The 23,166-nt window shown below is 44.2% G+C and overlaps 1 protein-coding gene across 1 annotated transcript in view; it reads right to left on the reverse strand.

Annotated features, from left to right (window-relative positions):
- Nucleotides 1-23,166, reverse strand: part of PLD1 (phospholipase D1) — a 204,882-nt gene that overhangs the window by 34,170 nt on the left and 147,546 nt on the right. The window contains exons 15-20 of the mRNA XM_084847488.1: nucleotides 21,125-21,299; nucleotides 18,650-18,778; nucleotides 16,756-16,874; nucleotides 14,390-14,503; nucleotides 6,732-6,842; nucleotides 3,682-3,770 (exon numbers count right to left, since the gene is read on the reverse strand). Coding sequence (XP_084703614.1) covers nucleotides 3,682-3,770; nucleotides 6,732-6,842; nucleotides 14,390-14,503; nucleotides 16,756-16,874; nucleotides 18,650-18,778; nucleotides 21,125-21,299 — 737 coding nt within the window. The remainder of the gene's footprint in view (nucleotides 1-3,681; nucleotides 3,771-6,731; nucleotides 6,843-14,389; nucleotides 14,504-16,755; nucleotides 16,875-18,649; nucleotides 18,779-21,124; nucleotides 21,300-23,166) is intronic.

The raw sequence follows: 23,166 nt of genomic DNA on the forward strand, positions 1-23,166 counted from the left end.
GTTTCAGGGCCAAGCAATGCGTCACATGGTGAGAGATCTGTGGGTGGACTACTGGTTTCCTTGTTTGTTTGTTTGTTTATTTATTTCTATACCACCCAATAGCCGAAGCTCTCTTTATTTAGTTTATTTTAATGCACTTGTCAGAGCTCTCTGCATTTCATTGCAGCAAGGGTACTAAAAGACAGAGCGTTTCATCCCTTCACCCATAACCTTTTCCTGATCTAAATCACCCTCACCCACCTTGAATTTGCTGTTAGTCATGCAGCGGGGAGGGATTATACCAACTGTGTTACCCCCACATACACACACATGGAGCTAACAGCAGCTTCAGTGGGGAGGTAATCGGGAAAACAGCACAGGAAAGAGTGTTCAACAGCTACTCCACTTCGATTAAATGTGGAACCCCCTCTGACTGTGTTAAACAAACGAAATACCAGGAGAACCAATCACCGTAGATGCAACTTGTCAGGAAGGTGTGAGTAAAAGCTGTACCTGCTGAAATTCCCTTTTCTACACAACTATGGGAAATACAAGTGGCTAGCCTATGCTCTTTTGCCTTTGATCTCCTTCTCTACCTGTCTCATGTAAAACAACAACCACGCCAAAACAAAGAGAGAAAAATGATGGTGATGCCATACCGCAACATACCTTAGCTTGCAGCGTGACCCACTAATGAAGCCTTCTCCAACCCATGCTGGCTGAAGGATTCTGGGAGTTGTAGACCAACACATCCGCAGGGCACCAGGTTGGGAAAAACTGCACTAATGGGTCCCGACACCCCAGCTGAAGACCAGTGTTCTACAAGGCATTTGTTCTTCTAACTGGTGTAATTCTATTTGTTCTTCCCTACTATTCAAATTAAGGCATTCATTAAATAAATCATAGTGAAGTACTGAATGCATCAATTAAGTTGAGCAATGACAACGGGCAAATATAGAATGATTATCTTCTGGAACAGTGATATTTAGCTGGAGAGCTGGGTCCCATTAGTGGGTTGAACCCCAAGGTAAAGTGGGCTGTAGCACTGCTATCATCACCATTTTTTCTTTCTTTGATTTGAATTTGTTCTTTGGACAATATTTAATTAGTCAACAGACCTTTTTGGGAGGGGGTGGGTCTGGACAAATGGCATCCCAAATGGCATGGCTGGCTGGGGAATGCTGGCAGCTGTAGGACCTTTTTCTGTCTATGCATGCATAAGATTGCAGGCTGAACAAACAAATACATAATAAACCAATCTGATCTGAGTCCAGTAGGTGATGGTTAGCAAGTCTACAACCAGCTTAGCCTATGGGAGAGGGCTATTGCCTTGGAGCCCTGTTTGTGGGCTTCCCAGGGGCATCTGGTTGGCCACTGAGGGAAATAGTCTGTTGGATTAGATCGGTCTTGGATTTTTCTTTTAATCTTATGGCTGGAAGTGGCTAAAATGCAGAGTCCATCATAGCTTGAAAGCATGTTGAGAATTGGCTGTGCTAATCTAATATCTAGGTAAATAAGGCTGAAAACAGCAATCCTATAGTTCAGTCGTACCCAACCTGGTGCTCTCCAGTAGTTTTGTACTCCAACTCCATCATTTGTATGGCCATGTCAATGGCCATGTTGGTTGGGAATAGTGGGAGTTGTAATTCAACACATCTGGAGGGCACCAGGTTGGAGAAGGCTGCAATACACACCCACTTGGGAGTAGGCACAACTGAATTCAATGGGACATACTTCTGAATACTTCTGAATTCAATGGGACACACTTCTCCCACAGCAATCTTGTGGATGCATGGAAAACCCACAGCTTTATATATATTAACTGCTACAGTTGTAGATAAATGATGTCCACTGTTAATGACTGCACCACTTGAAATATAAGCATGCCTTTTGGAAACATTGGGCAACTGTAAATATCCTCAATCACTTTTCAGAGACACGGTCTAGCAATGCTACAACGATCCACATATTAATCATGTTAGAATTCCCCAGTGTACCAAGAGCTCTTATTCTCTCCATTTAAAAGCCAGTCGCTTTCCATCTAGAAATCACCAACTTCATGCATCGCTGGCTTAAATTATTAAACAAACAGAAATGCAAAAATTCACAGATGTCTTCAGGCACTTCGAAGCAGGAGACAAACTATGGCGATGGACTAACAACATCAACCTGGTCCCCAAAGAAAACAGGTGCAACACACTATTTGGGCTGGATTTATTTTATAGGCCACATTCTGCCCATGGTGTAAACCAAGACTAGGGATGTCTGTCATGGGGAAATCCTGCCCTTTTTGGGCTCGTTGGATTTCCCAGCACTCCCAGCTCAGCTTGCATTTGCTTTTTACTGAAATCTGGGAATGTTTCTCAGTCCCCCACACCCCGTATATAATAACTTGTGCAAACTGCAGCTGCAAATTGTGTAATTTGCACAAACTTTGGCCATAATTTCTGCAATTTGCACAAATTATGACCACAATTTGCGCAAACTGTGGCCACAATTCGCACAAGTTGCTATTCATGAAAAAAAGAATGGAAAATCTGAGAGCTGGCCCAACTCGATGTGATCAAGTTGGGCCAGCTTGTGGGGAGGTGAGCCAAAGTCCATGGGGCTGAGCGCTGAAAGCCTGGCGAACTCCACCCCCTGGATGGATTTCTCCGACATCCCTAATCCAAACCTACACTAGTCCTTTCATTGTAGGTATTAAAGATATACACTGGACAGTAGGATAGCTTGTTGATGCCCTTGAGATGAATACACACATGCGCGCGCGCACAGAGAGAGAGAGAGAGAGAACGAGAAAGAGACAGAGAGAGAGAGAGAGGTGTATCTCTTTGGTTGTAGTTTCAATGAGAAAAACTGTAGTGCACATTTACAATTCAGCTAATTTCAGTGGCAGAGCTGGAACCCATATTGCATGGGTGTTGAGCCTCAGGCCCATGGACCCAACCTGGCCCGCCTAGTGCCTCTGTCCAGCCCCCCAGGGTTCCCAGATATCCATGCTCGCTCTTCCCCAGCTGCCAGGCATTTGGTAGCTTCCCAGCTTTTGCATCCCCCCCCCCCATTCTAAGAAGTTGAAATGCGTCTCCAAAGGCTTACTTACTGTCAGTAGGAGCTTCAAGCGAAAGTGTGCTTGTATTTTTGGAATTCTGGCCCTTCCCCTTTTGCCTTTGGTTCCATCCACCACTGGAATGCAGCCCCCGAGAACTTTTTCAAAATTGAATTTGGCTCTGTGGCTGAAAGAGGTTTGACAGCCCTGCCGCATTGCAAGAGAAGAACGTCTGGGCTGAATATCCCCCCTGCATTGGCCAACAGGGCAGCCATGAATTCCTCCCAAGAATGTTCCTGGAAATGATGCTACATCATGATGTGGCAACATTCCCACTGAGGCGTTCTGTCCCAAATTACAAAAAGAACACTGGCGGGATGCTGAGGGCAGCCAAGCTGTCACTTGAAGTGGCAGCCAAGTTCCTTTTTGTAAAAAACCCAAAAACTAAAAAAAAGGGGGAAATCTTGGCCACCTCATCTTTAACAGTAAGCCCAGCCCCACCTGAAGGTTTTTGAAATTTGCCTGCACCACCAATCCAATCTTTGGTGGAGTTGTTTTTGCTCCCCCTGGCCCCCAGAAATTACTAAACCAACCAGAGAAATAATATTTTACGATTGCATCCAGGGCACCTTGGCTGTATTTTTGAGCAAGGTTACCTGTAGGCTTTGAGAATTCGGTGTGCGATGGCATCACCAATCCGGTTAGATACCACTTTGTCATCTGCGCAGCTAATAAAGAACTGGTTCTACAGTGCAACAAAACAAAACAGAAAGAAGCTGAAAACGTAAACGCCATTAATAACATGGATAATTACTGAAAGTTCTCTAACATGCAACATCTGCTGAGGCAGCACGTTTCAAACAAGGAAACGTGAGGTTCTTTGAAGCTTATCTCAGGTATCTTGATGAAAAGATCAATCATGCAAGAAAAGCTCTCCTGAAAGTCATTCTCGACCAATATCCACCATGACCAACCTTCCCCTGTAGTGTTCAGTCTCAAGGGAGCAGTGGACACATTTCAGGGGGATTTCCTTTGTAGGAGGCAATGGCAAAACCTAGCAGCTCTGGCCAAGGCATCACATAAACTGAGAGTGCGAATTGGAATTAATCCCAGAATCCTCAGCAACACGCAAGGTTTCCTCAGCAGACAAATCAATGTGAGAAGGTTTTCTTGAGGGAAGCAAGCTTGGAAATCACTACGCTGAGGTATAAGGATGCAAATTAGAGTAAATAAAGTATGGATAAGTCCCACTGAAACCAATGGGACTTGAGTCTTTAACTGTGCACTTTTCCCATTGGCTTTTAATAGATCTACGTGTTCTCTGGGTTTCACCCAGAGGACAGATATATTTAATGTTTCACATCAATATGTAATTGAACAACCATTTCTTAGTGGCAATGCATTACACTAATGAAAGAGTGCCCATATTTTTGTATGTGAAGGAAATAATTAGCTGTGACTCATCCTGTACTTACAAGACTTTCAGATTTTCAACCCAGAAGGCAACGGACGGAAAAGGTTGCCCAAAAAGAGCGCAATCCACTATGAACTGCATTGCAAATTCATGGCATTTTCTTTTTTACATGGCTCCTGCAAAGGACAGGTTAGTGATGGGCAAAAGGTGGCCCAAGGACTCAATCCAGTCTCTGTGGACTGCCCATCTGGCCTATCAATGCAGCCCTCTGTTCCAAAGAGGCTCTTCATTGCACACTTGAATCACCTTCCACCATGTGGGTTGAGTCAAGAACCCTATTCTCACTTCTTCCACACATTGACCAAACATGTGAGATCACGCTGCTGGCCCCACCCATGACCTCAACTGGTCCTTCCCCTTACCATTGTGCAATATTATGCTGAAGGTGAGAACAGGTTGTATGAGCATAAAACATCACATGCACAGGGCAGGGGCACTGAACATTCAGCCCGAGGGACAGATTCAATTCAGAGAAGCTCTCTGGGGCTGCATTCCAGTGGTTGGTGGAGCTAAAGGCAAAAGGGGCAAAGGCAAAAATATTTTTAAAATACCCCCCACCCCGGTAAATTTTAGTTTAAAACTCTTAATCTCTCCAAACTGGGAGAATGGGCATCAAAAGGGCAAATGCAGTTCAACATAAGCAAGAGTGATGCACACTGGGGCAAAAAAATCCCAACTTTGAGGATAACCTGATGGGATCTGAGCTATCAGTGACTGACCAAGAAGGAAATCTGGGAGTTGTGGTGGACAGTTTAATGAAAATGTCAACCCAGTGTGCGGTGGCTGTGAAAAACACAAATTCCATGTTGGGCATAATAAGGAAATGAAAAATAAAACTGCCAATATCATACTCCCCTTATACAAATCTATGGTGCAGTCACACTTAAGATACTGTGTACAGTTCTGGTCACCGCACCTGAAAAAGGATACTGTAGTTGGAAAAAGTGTAGAAAAGGCCAACTAAAATTATCTAGGGGCTGGAGCAACTTCCTTATGAGGAAAGGTGGCAACATCTGTGAATGTTTAGCCTAGAAAAAAGGCGAGTGAGGGGAGACATGACAGAGGTGTACAAAATTATGCATGGTGTGGAGAATGCGGATAGGGAGACGTTTTTCTCCCTCTCTCATAATACTAGAACCTGGGGTCATCCCATGAAGCTGACTGGTGGGATATTCAGGACAGATAAAAGGAAGTCCTTCACACAGTGCATGGCTAAACTATGGAATTCACCTCTACAAGAGGTAGTGATGGCCACCAATTTTGATGGCTTTAAAAGGCTATTGGAGAAATTAATGGTGGATAAGGCCATCGATGGCCTTATCTAGTCCTGATGCCTCTGTGCTACCTCCAGTATCAGAGGCAGTATGCCTATGTACATCAGTTGCTGGGGAACATGGACAGGAAGGTGCTGTTGCATTCAAGTCCTGCCTGTGGGTTTCCCATGGGCAGCTGGTTGGTCACTGTGTGAACAGAATCCTGGACTAGATGGATCGTTGGTCTGATCCACCAGGGCTCTTCTTATGTTCTTACTGCCAGTAACTCTTAGGAAAGGCATTTCAGCTTTTTAGAACAGGGAAAAAACTGAGCAAAAGTCGTGAAACCACCACATGATTGGTGGTTGGGGAAAGGGGGTGAGGATATCTGGGGCACCTCAGAGGGCCAGATTGGGAGCCCAGGCAGGACACATTTGGCCTGCAGGCCTGAGGTCCAACAACCCTGTGTTGAAGGGCAGCACATGGCCAATTTATATATTTTACCACCAGCGGAATACCACCGGGATTTTCTTCCCCAGACGCCAAATATTTCTATGGCCATGCCTGGTAAGAGGAGGGCTCTACCAAACATACCAATGCTATTCACATGGGCAGGGGTGGTTTCAGGAACCATTTGTCCACACCTCGGCTTGTGACTCAGTGGACAGATCCAGTCTCGGTGACTCTTCTTCACCCCTTGGCTCAATCAAAAACATGGCTCACATTAAAAATGAGGATAAAGAGATGGTGCCCCGAAGAACAACAAGGCAAACATAAAACCCGCCCAACAACCTGAGAAGCATTTATTTTCCTTTCTAAAAGGTACATTCATTCACAACTGGGATTTTTTTTTTCCAGAGCAGCTAATTTAGTTCATGGCATTGAAGAGATTTAACAGGAACAGCACACAGATGATAATTATAGTCCTTGTCTCCTGCTACTTTTACTGGCCACATATCCATACAGAGCTACCACTTGCCTCTATATATATGTAGTGTTTGCTGTTTTCTATCACGCTAACATAAGCAGCATGGATGGATTCCTCGTGGTACTTGATCCCAGCAGACCAGTCAGCAGCAGAGCGGAGCACCTACAGAGGAGATAACTGTTTTTTACTTCTTAAACATTCAGGGCGAGACGAGTTTGCACCTCACTGCGATTGCCCAGTCTCACCGAAATAGCTGAGTTACATTCAATCATCCTATTTTGCTAACTCAGTCCCAGTGGAGGCTGGTGGCTCCGATGTCAGTGAGGAGATGAATCTGCTCCGACTTTCAGTCAGAACCAGTCAGAGTTCTAAAGGAGCTATCTGAGGTACAAAGAACTCTTTGGAGTTCTGACTGGTTCTGACTGAACCCTGGAGTGGAATCACTGCCCCACTAGCATTGGAGTGAGCAGCCTTCACTGCTTAGTCCTACGTCCTAAGGAAAACAGCTGCTTCAGATTCTATAAAAAATGTTATTATTACTACTACTGTTACTACTAATATATTTAAATGTGCAAAAGAATCCCTTTCAGCCTCATAACAACCCTGTGAAGTACGCCACTGTTATTTCCATTATAGTGTAATGATTAACCAAATAGGAAGTCGCAGCTGAGAGAAAAGGGTTTCAGGGAGGAACACAGACACAGCCTTATACTGAGCCAGACTACTGGTCCATCTAGGTCATATTGTCTTCATTAACTGGCAGCGGATCTCCTGGAATTGAGCCAGCGCTCTTTTGCAGCCCTACCAGGAGATTAAAAAATTAGTTTTGTTTCCATCCAATCTTACATTCCCAGTCCCACATTGGGTGCTTGTTCAGGTCCTTCAAGTAGAACTGGACCCGTCTAGCAAATAATTAAGGAATATCCTGCCATACAACACTGGTCGATGCCCATGTCTATCCAACATCCAGTCACCCAACACACTTCTCTGTCTTCTCTGCTATGTCCTCTCCTCCCCACTTTGCTCAATTTGCGTGTTTCTGGCTTCCACAGGTATATCACAAAACAGAAGAGAAAATAAGTTCTCAGGTGTCTGAATAAAATATATGCATTTTAAGATATAAGATACCTTGGAAGGATTCTTTTCGATATATCTAAAGAAAGCCCCTGAGGAAGGACATTTCTTCGGAAAGGTGTCAGGCAAAATACAATGTTTCATTTGGGCACCTGAGAACTTCTTTTCTCTCTTGTTTAGTGATATATCAGTGCCTTGCCCTCTTGCTGTTTTTTTGCTTCCACAGGTATGCCATGCAAAATCCAACTCAAGGAGCCAACTCACTCCTCGTTCAGTCGGGTTGCTGATTTCAGATCCTGAGAGGGCTGTGGTACCTTTAAGAATAGCATAGAAGGCAAATCCCACCAGCTGCTGCTTCTCTCAAGGGTGCAATATCTTGATGGGAATAGCACCATCTGGCAAACATCTCCCTTCAGTGCAGCGCCTAAGGGCACAGAAGTTCTTCCAGGACCTTATCCTAGTGACCCTGTGGTTCAAGGGCTCTTGAACATGGCATCTGCCTTTAGTGTTCAGCACTAAATGCCATTCACTGACAATAAGAGAACTTCTAGCACAGCCTTCCCCAACCTGTTTAACCTCCAAATGTGGTGGATTGCAACTCCCACCACCTGGGTGGGATGGTGGCCATTGTAGTCCAACAGATCTGGAGGGTGCTGAGTTCGGGAAGGCTGATCTAGTACATCTGTTTGGTACAATGCTCCACTTCTCCTGCCATCCAATGTTCCTGGCTGATCAAGGCTCCATGCACTGTTCCTTAGTAACCGAGGTGCCCACGACGTACACTTCATTAGATGCATAAATCACAACCAGGGCGGCAGAAATAAATTGTCATCAAAGCAGCTGGTGAAATTACAGGATGTGCTTGCACAAATGCAATTCATTGCTTGAGTGGCTTGTTGATGACCTGATCAATCAATTAGCGAAAATTTGCATACTACCAAATACAGCTTATTTTATGAGATACTGACAGACGTCACGTTCAATCCAATAAAGAAAAATAGTGCTCACTGCTGGAAGGCAAGGTCATTGTTATTATTCCCTTTTTCATTCCCTGTTACTGTAATACACCAGAACCAAAACAGCTTCAAAAAAGTGTGTCCTCAACTAATGAGCTAAAATTTGCATATTAACAAATACGGCTCATTTTATGAGATACTGACGGATATTAGTATCACGGTTGACCACGGTATCCTCCTGGACTGCCTGGAGGAGGTGGGCATTGGAGATACTGTATTGCGGTGGTTCCGGTCCTTCCTCTCCGGCAGGTACCAGAGGGTAGCACTGGGAGAGGAGGTTTCAGACCCGTGGCCACTTACTTGTGGGGTGCCACAGGGTTCCATCCTCTCCCCGATGCTATTTAACATCTATGTGAAGCCGCTGGGGGCTATCATCAGGAGGTTTGGGGTGCAGTGTCATCAATATGCGGATGACACGCAGCTCTACCTCTCATTCAAATTTTCACCAAGGTTGGCTGTAGAATCCCTGTCCAAATGTCTGGAGATGGTGAGTGGCTGGATGGGGAGGAATAAGCTGAAGTTGAACCCTGACAAGACCGAGGTACTTTTGGTGGGAGACAAGAGGAGGCTGGGGGATGTTGACCTGGTGTTGAATGGGGTACGGCTACCCTTGAAAGACCAGGTCCGCAGCCTGGGGGTCATTTTGGACTCCCAGCTGTCCATGGAGGCTCAGGTGTCAGCTGTGAGCCGGACAGCGCTGTATCAACTCCATCTGATATGGCGGCTGCGCCCCTTCCTTCCCGACCATCTGCTCCCATCGGTAGTACATGCCCTGGTCTCCTCTCGTTTAGACTACTGTAATGCGCTCTACGTGGGGTTACCCTTGAAGACAGTTTGGAAGCTGCAGCTGGTACAGAACGCGGCGGCTCGCCTGATTAAAGGCAGCCGCCGGCGAGATCACATCACTCCAGTGCTGAAGGAGTTGCACTGGTTACCAGTTGTTTTCCGGGCCAAATTCAAGGTGTTGGTTTTGACCTTTAAAACCCTATATGGTTCCGGCCCAGCCTATCTTAAGGAGCGCCTCCAGCAACACCAGACAGGCCGCTTAACAAGATCAGCCTCGGATGGCCTTCTCTCTGTCCCATCAGCCAGGACAGCTAGACTGGTGGGGACGAGGGAGAGGGCCTTTTCTGTGGTGGCCCCCACTCTGTGGAACTCCCTCCCTAGGGAACTCCGTCATGCCCCCTCTTTAATGAGCTTCCGTCGTGCATTAAAAACGTGGTTGTTCAGGCAGGCATTTGGGGTGGGTTAGGGTATTTTAAAAAAAAAATTATGGTAGAATTTTATTGTTTTAAATTGTTTTATGGTCTGTTGTACATCGCCCAGAGTGGCTGGGTGACCAGCCAGATGGGCGATTAATAAATTTAATTAAAAAAAATAAAAAAAATAACATTCAATCCAATAAACAAAAATAGTGCTCACTGTTGAAAGGCAAAGTCATTGTTATTATTCCCTTTTTCATTCCCTGCTGCTGTAATACACCAGAACCAAAATAGCTTCGAAAAAGTGTGCCCTTAACTGACAGTGTCACTTATGTATATACAATTATTCCATCAGGTGAGGCTTGAGACTCTGCTAGCACCCTCTTCAACAAGACACTGTTCCTCCCATTCATATTCATCTGAATGTTCCCCACTACCTGCTTCTGTTAGAAACGCTATTTGGATTGAGAGGAAATTGGGGAAGGAAGCTTAATACAGAGGACATAGCTTGGAAATGTCCTCGATTGGCAGCTTTTGAAAGGCTGCACCGCCCAGAGCAATTAGAGGGGGAACAAATGCAATTTGTGGCGGATAATTCCCTAGACAAACCCCAGCCCACAAAGTGTCTGGGAGCAGCCTCTGGTTTCCTGAAATGCCCTTAGCTATTTGCACTATTCAGCCAATTTTGTGGTGAGTTTAGTTTCCCCTTGGGATGATGGTGAAGAGTTTGCTGTAAGCTTCTGGTTCTTATCATTTTAAATTGGATACCTAGCCCATTGGCTTGTACATCAAAAAAGCATTCAGGTCTTCTCCCAATTGGTTGAGTGTAACACTTGCCACGAGGTACGTTTTTCATGAAGCTACTCAGGGCTCATTCTCACATTAGATCTTACAGATACCAAAGTCCTTGCGTAAGCCACATGCATAGGTCTGAGGTCCAGAAAAACATTACAAGACGAGGACAATAGAGGCAACTTGTAAGAAAAGACAAGACCCCCAATCTATTTGAGAATACGTAAGAGATTTAGCATATTACAAGGAGGGGCTGTATACATTTAGAAATGAATGAAACATTGAACTGGATGGGGCCCATTAGATTGCACTTTCATTTCCCTGCAAAAGGAACGCATTGAGGGATGGATGGGTACACTTTTTGTTACTCCCATTTGTTCCTCATTTGGTGCATTTGGTAGGGCTACTATCAAGGGTCAGGTACCTGCTGAGGGCCCACAACACAGTAGGGGCCCGCTGATGAGAGCACTGTGGACTTGCGCCTCTTCTCCACCACTGCAACCTGCTTGCTCACCTGCCTCTCACCCAGACAACGGTGGTGGTGAGAAGATGGGAGCATTAGATGCCATTGCCTCTACTTGCTCACTGACTCTCTGCTTGCAAGCAAGTGGCAGCAATGATGAGAAAGAAGTGGAGGAGCCTTAGCAGCTGGAGGGTGTCTTGCCCACAGGCCTTCAAAAACCTGGAGCCGGCACCGCCATTTGGAACTGGAGGGGCTTATTTGCTCTAGTGGGAGCAGTCTTCTCAGCAGCTGCGTTCTGGTGGCTGCCCTTTTACTTACCCACAATATGTGGCATTGTTCTAAGGCACTGTGGGTAACTAGAATGGCATCCACCAAGGGGGGATGCCATTTTTTGTGTTCACCACTACATTTTTCCTACAGTGCCCCCAAACAATGCAGCATCCAGAGCACTGTGGGTAAATACAGCGATGGCTGCCTGGAGTGGCCACTGAAATCTGCTCTGCTGCTGCCTCTACCACAGGCAGTACAAGAAACAAAATCAAAAACAATGCAAGTAACAAAAGGGATAGGATTTCTATGAATGAATAATGAAACAAGTGAGGTCTTTAATAACAAAAGCAAACACGAAACGAAATGAAAAAAACTATGCACGCTCCTATTTACAAGTCATCACTGCAAGCAGTGTGTGTGTGTGTTAGCAGATTTAGATTAAAACTGCCTCTGAAGTGCATGGGTGATACATATTGTGGGAGTAGATCTGTGACAGGCAATTTTCAAGTAAGCCTTGTTGGCACTTGAAAAATGCCTCATCCCTTTTTGCACTGCTCCAGCTAAAATGGCACAAGCCTCAAAAGGAGGACAACTACTATATGGAAGGACACTTGGGATTCAAGGGTCCCAGTGCTAGACTTGATACTGCTCCCTAGAGTGAGGATACTGAGGACAACCCTGCAAGTTCGTCTCATCCACATCACAGCAGAACAGCAACTGGGATCCAATGCTTTCTCTATGACATTGAGCTTTTCTACACAAGGCTGTTAATTGGCCATTTAATTACTTTAGGTTTTACTGCAGAATTGAGATCTGAGTGCAATACAAGGAGCATTTCCCTTCCCGCTTTTCCACGACATAACCTCTAGGTGGCACTGTGATATAGCAGACTAGAGCAAATACACAAGAGGAAATTGCACTTTCTTTTGGTTTTACAATTAAAGCGAGCATCTTCCCTGCTCTAAAAAATCTCACCAAAAGTGCTCATTAGACACAGAAGCAAAACTGGAGGGTCACAACATCACCTAAAGAAACTGTGAGTAGGGAATGACCAGTGCACAATAAGGGACTTGTGTAGAAAAGCCCATTGACATTGTTTGTTTGGAGGCTTCTTTTAGATTAGCCTCGCCCGACCTGGTGCCCTCCAGCTGTTTTGGGTTACAACTTCCAGGACTCCTGTCCATTGGCCATGCTGGCTACAGCTGATTGGAGTTGAAGTCTAAGACACCTAGAGGGCACCAGTTTGGGGAAGGTTGTTTTTTATTGTAATTCTGAGGGCAGAGGCTGGCTTATTATTGTAAGCCACTCTGGGAGCCTTTTCTTGGCTGAAGAGTGGGAGTAAAAAACTGTCAAACAATAGTGTCGAACAGTGAACTGAATGACTGATTCAATTTTTCTTTATTAATATATTTATTTATTACATTTATATCCCACCTTTCTTCCATCATGGAACTCAAGGTGGCTACCTGTGGTTCCTAGGTAGTCTCCCCTCCGAGCACTGACCAGACCCAAACCTGCTTAGCTTCAGCAAGGTGGCTGCCTCATGTGCCTTCAGACTATGGTTGTCTGCAGAAGATCATTTATGCAAAAGCTGCTGATGACCTGGCAGTAGGGATGTAAGGATTTTGTAAAATCCGTTCTGTCTGCGTTTTGCGGATTGTCAGGTACCTTTCCTTCCGTCATCCGCTCACAGACAGAATTGGATTTTTTCCAATTTCCCGAATCTGCACAAATTTCTATGGCTGGTTGGGGAATGCTGCGAGTTGTAGGACTTTTTTCTGTCTAAACATGCATAGGATTGCACCCTAATATTTTCAAACATTCTTCATCCTGCCACAAGGACGAACAACCTAGGCTGTGAGCCTACATAAGTATTTACTGGGGAGTACATCCCACTGAACTCAGTGGGGCTTACTTCTGAGTAAATGTCCAGTAGCTTCTTCTTTTCAGCAATGAGTTTTTTAATTTATTAGCCACTCATCTGGCCGGCCACCCAGCCACTCTAGGCAGCATACAATACTAATAACAAATTTACATAATCAACTGAACAACAATAACAAAAATAACAAAACAACACTGCACTAAAAAAAAACCTAACCCACCCCAAATGCCCGCCTGAACAGCCAGGTTTTTAAAGCCCGGCGGAACCTCATCAAAGAGGGGGCATGGCAGAGGTCACTAGGGAGGGAATTCCACAGAATGGGGGCCACCACAGAAAAGGCCCGCTCCCTAGTCCTCATTTTATCTCTATGTATGTGACCGATCGATTTATTGATTGATTGTAATTCTATGCTGTCCCATAATGAAAGGATCTCTGTATTTTATGTTTTAACTTCGTATGTAAGTTAAAGCCTTGGGAGGGCTTTGGGCCTTAAAAAAAGTGGCATAGAAATACTGCTAACAAAAGAGCAAGCAAGCAAAAAATGCTAAATATTATTCTTCAGAAATTTTATTTGTTGCTGCTGTTGTCATTGTTGTTGTTGTTATTATTGTTGTTGTTATTATCATCATCATCATTATTATTACTTATTTTATTTCTATATTGCCCCATAGCCAGAGCTCTCTGGGCAGTTTACAACAAATGTTATCCAACTCTGAGACCTGGGAAGAATCAAAATAAATAAATGCAGCAACCTTTCTTAAAATGGAAGCTTAGGTTCTCTTCTCTAGGTTTTTAATCAAGATTTTCCACTACAAAAGGAAAAAAGTGGGGCGTGAGGACAGAGTATCTTTCACAGTGTCTCCTGATATGTCAAGGATTTAGTGCCATCTATTAAAAGAAAGTGGTGTTTGATCTAGGAGTTTAAGGCAGTTTCAATTTAAGGGATATCTAAAACTAACCTCGCGGCAGCAGGGCAGTTATAAATGCTGTGTGTCAAAAACCGGTCTTACCTGCACATTGGCACATACAGCTTCAGGGACTTGGTAGTTCAACTCATCAGCTGTTGTCTGAGATTTCGGCAACAGGAAAGGGTAGGAAAGGGATCTGTATTTGGGTTTCATGATCTTGGGGGGAAACAATAAAAGGGATAAAATATGTGGTCAGACCTTATATATTCAGTTTTAATATCATACTTAGTCTCCAGTCCTATCCACATTTTCCTGGGAGTAAGCTCCATTGAACAAGGTGAGATTTACTTCTCAGTATATATGCATAAGATTGTACTGCACATTTCTGAATTGTATTTTAGATGTGCTTCTGTATAATACAGAGAACGGACATAATAGCTTTCATACTTTGTCTAATACGGCACTGTAGCAAAATAGCACAAGAATAGAAAAAAGGGAAAGATACAGAGATGGAAACAGATATACTGGAATCTGTTAAAGAACAGATTTAAGGCAAAAACAATTTCAAAATTACAGTTGAAAACAAATCACAAAGCTCAAATCCAAAAAGTATGAATCTGAATTCAATGTCTGGAAATGTTCAAAACCTGGATTTTTGTAGGGGCAAATCCCAAAATTTATTTCACATTTCACTGAGAAACACGTAATCAAATTTCAAACCGCACTGAGAAAGAAAATCAGTTTGATATAAAAGCATTTGAATTATCACTTAGTGTGCAATCCTATGCATGGAAGGCAGAAAAACGTCCTACAACTCCCAGCATCCTCCAGCCAGCATGGCTGGCTGGGGGATGCTAGGAGTTGTAGGACTTTTTTTCCCCTGTCTAATCATGCATAGAATTGCACCCTTAAAACCTGATCTGGAAATGTGAAAAATTATTTCAACAGTTCCAGCTAGATTGAGCAGTTTCAACACTGGGACATTTGTTAAATTCTGAATGTGGGAAACAAACTTGCTGATCATTCCTGCCCATTGTCAAAGCATTGTGCATGTTTAAATATTTTTGAAATTCTGGACCAGATCAAAATAAATTCTACAACCTGTATAAATTATATCAATTGAGCAAAATAGTATATTTTGGCTTATTTTGCAAAATATATCCTGCAAGGAGGTATGTAGAACCAAGAATCCCTCTCCCCTGACTAATGACTAGGGATGTCTGTCACTGGGAAATCTGTTTTGGGGGCCTCATCAGAATTCCATGGTGTGTACAACTCACTTTGCATCTGCAAGCCGAGTTGCGGACTGTTCCCTGAACTTTGGGAACTTTTTGCATGAGTGGTGGGGTGGTGGTGGTGGTTTGCAATTTTTGCAAATTTCCAAGCAATTTACGCAAATTATGGCCGAAATTCTACTGTAATTTGCACAAATTTAGCTGTAATTTCTGCAAATTGCTCAGAAATTTGCCCAAATTGCAGAACCTTCCCCCCAAAATGCAAAACATGCACTGAAAATCCATGAACTGGCCCGACGTGCTGCAGATCAAGTTGGGTGCTGCAGCAGGAACCGAAACAAAGTCCAGGGGGCCGAGCCTAGGAAAATTCGTTGAACTCTAGCCCCAAACGGATTTCCCTGAGACACCTACTAATGACCCCTTTTTCTGGCTTCACTGATTTCATCAGTTGTTGTGCATGTAGTTTCAAGTCAACTGAAACTTACAGACATGAGGACTAGAATCTATCTATCCACCCACCCACCCACCCACCCAGTAAAGCTGAAATTTTCAGGATGCTGAATTCTGTGCCCAATACCTCATTCTGTGCTTGAGTGGAATCTCAGAGCCAAAACAGACATTAGTTAAATATCTAGCAGCTATGTCTTTTCCATTTTTCTTCTAGAGTAGGTACAGAGCTCCCAATCTAGTTCAGGACTGTAGCAACAGGGCTGGTGGCTTTTAAGATCTATAACAAGGGTCCCTGCACCTACTCCAGGGGAAAAATGAAAAAAGCAGCTGCTAGATACAGATTTAAACTCATGCCCGTTTTGGTCCTCAAACCCCATCTCTACATGTAGCAGAATGAGGTAGTAGAGTTGACTATACCATTTAAGACTACAGGTTGCGGCACCACTTTGGAACGCCTCCTCATATAAACATGACCCCCTGTGAGTAACAAAATACATATCAGTGAGAAAGGTTCTAACTCAGAATATTTCCTGTTGCCCCAATCTATTTGTGGGGAGGGGTTTTTTTTCATGCAAAGGAGCGTTACAAAATGTGACCCTCCCCCAACTGCAGTCTGAAGTGGTACTGTCCTGTTCTTCCCTCTCCTCTCCTGCCTCATTCTGCTGCATATAGACCAGGTCTCACAATTCATCTGCAGCCCTACAGACAGTTCAGCATGTCATCAAAAATAAACAAGGAAGGAGAGAGTTTTGCAGGCTCGGCTCCTCCATCATACAAACACACCTTCGTGAAGTTCCAACGCTGAATGAAGTGCCGAGCCACATCCCGTGCAGCTTTACCATGCACCACCGAGGCGATGTCGTGCCATGGCATCCTTGGCATTGTGTAGCGATCAATGAAGTCTATGTAGGTAGAAAGGGAGCTATGCATCACATTCTATAGTGGCATCAATGGCTACTTAGACATGCTTACCAGAGGCATCTGGTTGGCCACTGTGGGAAACAGGATACTGGACTATATAGGCCTTTGGTCTGATCCAGCATGGCTCTCCTTGTGCTACAAACTCACTTGCTCATAATGGAAATGTTCCAGAAAATCATAGGCTCAGTTCAGATGTAAACACTGTTTCCCATTATGTTAATGAGCTGCAGCACTCCTTGACTTCCTCTTTCAAACCCTCAAAGAGATTGCAGGCTTCTGCTTCCAACTGAAAACTAACTACAGTTTCCTGTGTCATCTGAACCTGGGGAACTGGTTGTTTAAGCTGTAGTTAGTGAGCTTAAACTGTAACTGTCATGAGGCCCAGCCAACAGACCTTCCAGTGTGCAGAAGATTCTGAGACAGACAAAGCACAGACTACTTTCTTGGGGGTAGAACAGTCACAACATTGTGCAGAGCCCTCCCAGCCAGAAAACAAAGCCCTGCCATCATCCTCTGGCTCAGAGGATGAGTCCCCAGCAAAACCACCATCTCCCCAACCTCACAGAAGTTGGGGCTACAAAATCAAGAGGCTACAAAATCAAGAGGCTACAAAATCAGGGTCCTTTAACAATCCAGTCAGCTCTTCCAGGTCTTGTCAGCCTACATAAGGCTTTAGTTGGCTTTAGCTCCCTGCTGAGACAGGATCCTCCTATTGGCCTAATAGGATAGAGATCCAGCCCACTTGGAGCTATCCAAGGTCCTACTTTCTTCCTGCCTTGATCTTGCTACCAGCTTCTCCAGTGAGCCTCAGGGAATGACAGAACAGGATAGAAACTCTGTAGGGATGGTTCTGCCATGCCTCAGGGTGATGTCACCTGCTTCAAGTGACACCATGAGGGGTCAGTAGGAATTGGTGTCTAAATGGTGCAGCAAGACTTTTTGAAGTGTTGGCCTAGCCAGGGTGGAGTGGACAATTTGGGCTCCACTTAGGCAGCAAAATGTTTTGGGCAAAAGCACGGCTTGATCTCACTAAGTAGAGTTTAAACAAATCACAGTCCCCCAAATTCAGACATCACAGGGAACTGTGGCTTGTCTAAAACAAAAAGCAAATGCTTCTGCTCTCCTCATTTGGAATGCAAAAGAGGGAGAGGGGTGACTATGCAAGTCCACAAGGCTTGCCGTGGCTCATCAACATAAGAAGAAAACATGATTTCCCTTTATGTCTGAACAAGACCATAGGATCACTGTGTGGACCTGGTAAGCAATAGGACTCTGGAAAAGAACTAGCTGATATAGGATGGCCTAAGCCATTTTCAATTTGCTTAAAAATGATGTCTCCAACTTCAGAGGTCTGAGTTCAAGAACAAAGGAATTGCTGCCACAGTGTAATGTGTGAACTGGCCCGCAAAACACCAACAAATACCAGTTCTGGGAGTTTCCCCTGACCATAAAGTTTATGACATAAACAAAGAGAGTGAATGAGAGAGCCAGTGTGGCGTAGAGGTTAGAGTGTTGAACTAGGATGGAGGAGACTTGGGTTCTACTCCCACTCTGCCATGAAGCTCCCTGGGTGACTTTGGGCCAGTCACTGAGTCTCAGCCTAAACTACCTCACTGGACTGTTGTGAGGATAAACTGGAGAGGATGAGGAAGATATGTACATTGCCTTGGGTTCCTTAGAGAAAAGGCAGGATATAAATGTAACAAACAAACAAAGAGAGGAAAGGACACTGACTTCAAGTTGCAATGGCACTTACCCGCAAAGGGTTTATCAAGCTGGACCCAGTCTTTGAAGACAAAGTTGCAATAATCCTTTCCATGCCAGAACCTGGTTTCACCAAGAAGCTCCCCAACACCTGTCTTCAAGCTACGGATTGAGCCTTTATCTGTTCAAATAGTAAAACATACAGTGATTTTTGAAACTTATTGTTAACAGTAGTCTCGACACAGCACAGGTGAAACTGGCAAGATTTTAACATGGTTAGCAGCAGTAGCCCTACACTGCAGCTAAGAACTAACTTCTCTTTTACTCACTTTTCCTTTCTTCTCGACCATGACATGTCTTTCCTTTTAGATTGTAAAGCTGAGGGCAGGGCTTCTGTAGCTGCTAATTTGGGGACAATCCTACACATTTCAGTCATATTATAAACAAACAGGCAAAGCAAGCAAATCATTTCTAGGTCTTTAGTCCTTCTGTCTATGCCAGGGGTCCCCAACACGATGCCTGTGGACACCTTTAATGCTGCCCATGAAGAGGTCCTCAATGTGGTGCAGGCACCTGCAGAACTTTGTAACTTTTTTTCTGTTTTTCTAAATGTATGTATTTACATATGTACCATATGTATGGATTTGTATATACTAATAGCAATGAATACATATGAAATGCATACAGCTTTCTAGCAATTATACATAGACTTCAACAAAAGCAGACCAAATATCCAAATAAGTATCTATTTGAAGGTGGTGTCTATATGCCACCCATTCAAATATTGAAAGCACCTCAATCCATTGCATTGTAGGAGGTGAGTGTTTATCCTTTCAGTGTTGTAATATCCGTCTTTTAGCTGTCAAAAGGGTGCAGTGAATCCATTTACGCTGAACATTTGTTAAAGTCCATCATGTACATCAGCAAATATTAAAGACTGTTCCAGTACAATTCTTTCCTGTGTACTAACCTCCTCCGGAAAAAGAAGCAAAACTGGGCATTGCCAAAACATGTTTAAAACAAGCATTAGCCGTATTGCACCACCAGCAATTAGCCAAATTAGACAATCCCTGATTAAAGAGATGTTGCAGTGTCCAACAGACCCAAAACGAAAGTTTTTGCCAAATAAGATGCAGCCTAAGATCCATAGATGTGACAGGTAGATGCCAAAGCGGTGATCCACTGATTAGGCATTTTGTGGTGGTGCCCGCAGGAGTTGCTCAAATTCCCAAACACGCTCAGAGTTCCAAAAGGGTTGGGGACACCTGGTCTACGCTATTGGGATAATAATCGTGAACCACATTACAGGACTGCCGTAAGGATTGCTGATAAAATGTATGTGAAGCACTTTACATACCTTAGAAATCCAGGGTAGTGTAGTAGTTAGAATGTTGGTCTAGGACAAGGGTGGGCAACTCGTGACCCTCCAAATGTTTTGGCCTACAACTCCCATCAGCCCTAGCCAGCACAGCCAATGGTGAGGGCTGATGGGAGTTGTTGGCCAAAACATCTGGAGGACCACAAGTTGTCCACCCCGGTCGACGAGTAAGGAGACCCGGGTTCAAATCCCCACTGGCTATGAAGCTCACTGGGTTACCCTGGGCCAATCACTATTACTCAGCCTAACCTACCTCACAGGGGTGTTGCAAGGCTAAATTTGGGGAGGGGGGCTTACGTATACCACCTTGTGCTCCTTGGAGTAAGGGCAGAATACAAATGTAATAAATTTAAATAGGGTGCTTTTACACTGCTGCTCTAGTTTTAGAATCTTAATGACTGGAAAAGTTTCAGAGGAGAGAAACGAAGGTGATCAGGGAACTGGAAACAAAGTGCTATGAGGAGAGTTTGAAAGAACTGGGCATGTTTAGCCTTGAGAAGAGAAGACTGAGTGGAGATATGATAGTGCTCTTCAAGTACTTGAAAGGTTGTCACAGAGAGGAAAGCTAGGATCTCTTCTCCATCATCCCAGACTGCAGGACACGGAATAATGGGCTCAAGTTACAGGAAGCCAGATTTCAGCTGAACATCAGGAAAAACTTCCTGACCGTTAGAGCAATACAACAATGGAACCAATGACCTAGGGAGGTAGTGGGCTCTCCCACACTGGAGGCATTCAAGATGAGGCTGGACAGCCATCTGTTGGGGATGCTCTGACTTGGATTCCTGCATTGAGCAGGGGGTTGGACTCAATGGTCTTATAGGCCCCTTCCAACCCTACTATTCTATGATTCTATGCATTGATTTTATCTCTATGTATGTGACTGATCGATTTATGTACACGATGTGACTGATCTGAGATCAGGGAGGAATAAAATGTCTGAACAATAGTAATACTTAGCACTGTATGTTCGTTTTTAAATGGCATCCCACTCTGAGACCTGGGAGGAATCAAAATAAATAAATGCACCAACCTCTCTTTATAAAATACTCAAGCCATGCCCATATCTCAGCTGGAGTCATGCCCATCTCTTCTTGCCTTACCCAACATTCTATCTGCTGTCTGTCAAAATGATGACAACCCACTTACTTGACTCACTGTCTACGCTGCTCACGCTATCCACGTGGTATAGGCCATGCCGGTGGAGCTGCTTATAGATGCTGAACCTGGAAAATTTCTTGGTCTTCCCTATTCCTTTCATTTTTGAAGGATCCGGGGCGTCATCACTGTTTCCTTGCAATGGTTGAGCTGTTTCAGCTAGAGACTTAGGACAGAAAAGGAACAGGTAAAGGCCAATCCAAACAGCGTGTGTGTGTGTGTGTGCGTGCAGGAAGAATATAGTCCTTCAGAATGCAGGTGGGGGTGTTACCAATAACAGTGGATTAAATTATCAAAAATGTCTTCCCATAGAAACCTAGTTATGATAAGGAGAAGGGTTCATATACTTGCATTCAAAAGTGGTATAGTCCCATGAGGGCTGTACCATATGCTGTTTCTGGAAAGGCAGATGAGCTTAAGGGGAGCTTATGGGGAGCACATGAAATGAAATGTAAGAGGAACACAGGTATGCATCGATGCATCATTGACAGTCCCCAAGCATTTGCAAAGCCAGCTGCTGTCCCATGGATTCACACACACACACATTCCCCAATCGGTGACCTGCATGTGTGAAACAGTCATCAAATACTGACGGCAACACTTCTGTATCACTTCAAAACACAATGTTCTTCAATGGATGCAGTCTGGATGTTCAGCTGCAAGTCACTGAGTGCCTCGATACGAACTCAGCCTGAGGGAGAAAGCAACAGGCATCTTTTGTCTTTGTATTATCTATGGGCTGATTCATACACTCAGGGGGCCCTGTGCAATGCATTCTGGGAGCTTGAAGTATTTCAGGTACTGAAATACAGGCTCACACACTGGCTGGGATTGCATGGATGTGCTGACTTAGTGAACAGATGTTTCCACATGGGCAATGGAGACACAGCTACTGTGAGGTATGCTATAGCAGCAATTCAGAAAAGCTCTGCAAGGAAACAAGAAGGGGATGATGCGGTCAAAGACAGGCAGAGGGTGAGGCTCTGGATCAAGGAAGCAAGGTCAGCGAGACTGTGAGACGAGTTGCTTGGATTGAGGAGCCAACTTGGGTATTAGGGCTTTAGAAGACCTGGTGTGTCTAGGTAGGGATGGGTGAGAGTTTCATTCAGTTTGGGGGGTTTTTACAAGAATTTACCCCAAATCACAAATTTCTCCATAAACAAGACAGAAAAAAACCTGAGATTAAAAAAAAATTAAAATATGGGAGAAAGTGAAACTGACAGATTGATCTATCCAGGAGGATTCACTATCTGGGCTTTGAATGCTTAGCTCTTAAAAGCCCGGGTTTGAATCCTTGTGCCTTCAGCCATATTTGGGCTGCTGCATTAGGGTTGCCATGTCTTTTCTCCAACAGGCTCCTCATCTTTAATAGTGACATGCCAGGCAGGTACAACACAGTCCTCTCCATGCTGGGAATAGTTGTACGTACTGAATTTGGCCAGTTGAATTTTTGTACCTATTGAATTTGGCCCATAAATAAAACATGAGTGCAATTGCACCCTCCCACTCATATTCCCCAGCATAGGCTTTCTGCCTCTGATACTGCAGGTACCATATAGACATCAGGACCAGTAGCCATTGATAGCCTTATCATGAATTTGTCTAATCCCCTTTTAATGCCATCCAAGTTGGCCATCACTACGCAAAGTCCATACTTAAACTATGCACTGTGTGAAGAAGTACTTCCTTTTATCTGTCCTGAATCTCCTATCATTCAATTTCATGGGATGACCCCGAGTACTAGTATTATGAGAAGCCCTGAGCCAGTTCCCAGAGGCCTTTGCTTGAGGAACCAGCTTGATCAGCTGTCCAAATATCCACTCTGAGAAAAGGCAGGTTATCTGCTTTCAAGACTTCCTGTTGATGATTCAGAAGACTGAGCTGGAAAGAAAATGGGCTTGGTTTGGGGGGGGAAACATAATGTCAAATGTATGGATGCATGAATATACATATGTATTTATTTCATTTATGTATATCCTATTCTTTAACCCCATGGGATTCCCAGATCAGCTAAACAGCAAATACAATCCACA

This window comes from Heloderma suspectum, chromosome 3, assembly GCF_057233095.1.
Source record: "Heloderma suspectum isolate Gila_16-S chromosome 3, 16-S_ref, whole genome shotgun sequence".
Lineage (NCBI taxonomy): Eukaryota > Metazoa > Chordata > Lepidosauria > Squamata > Helodermatidae > Heloderma > Heloderma suspectum.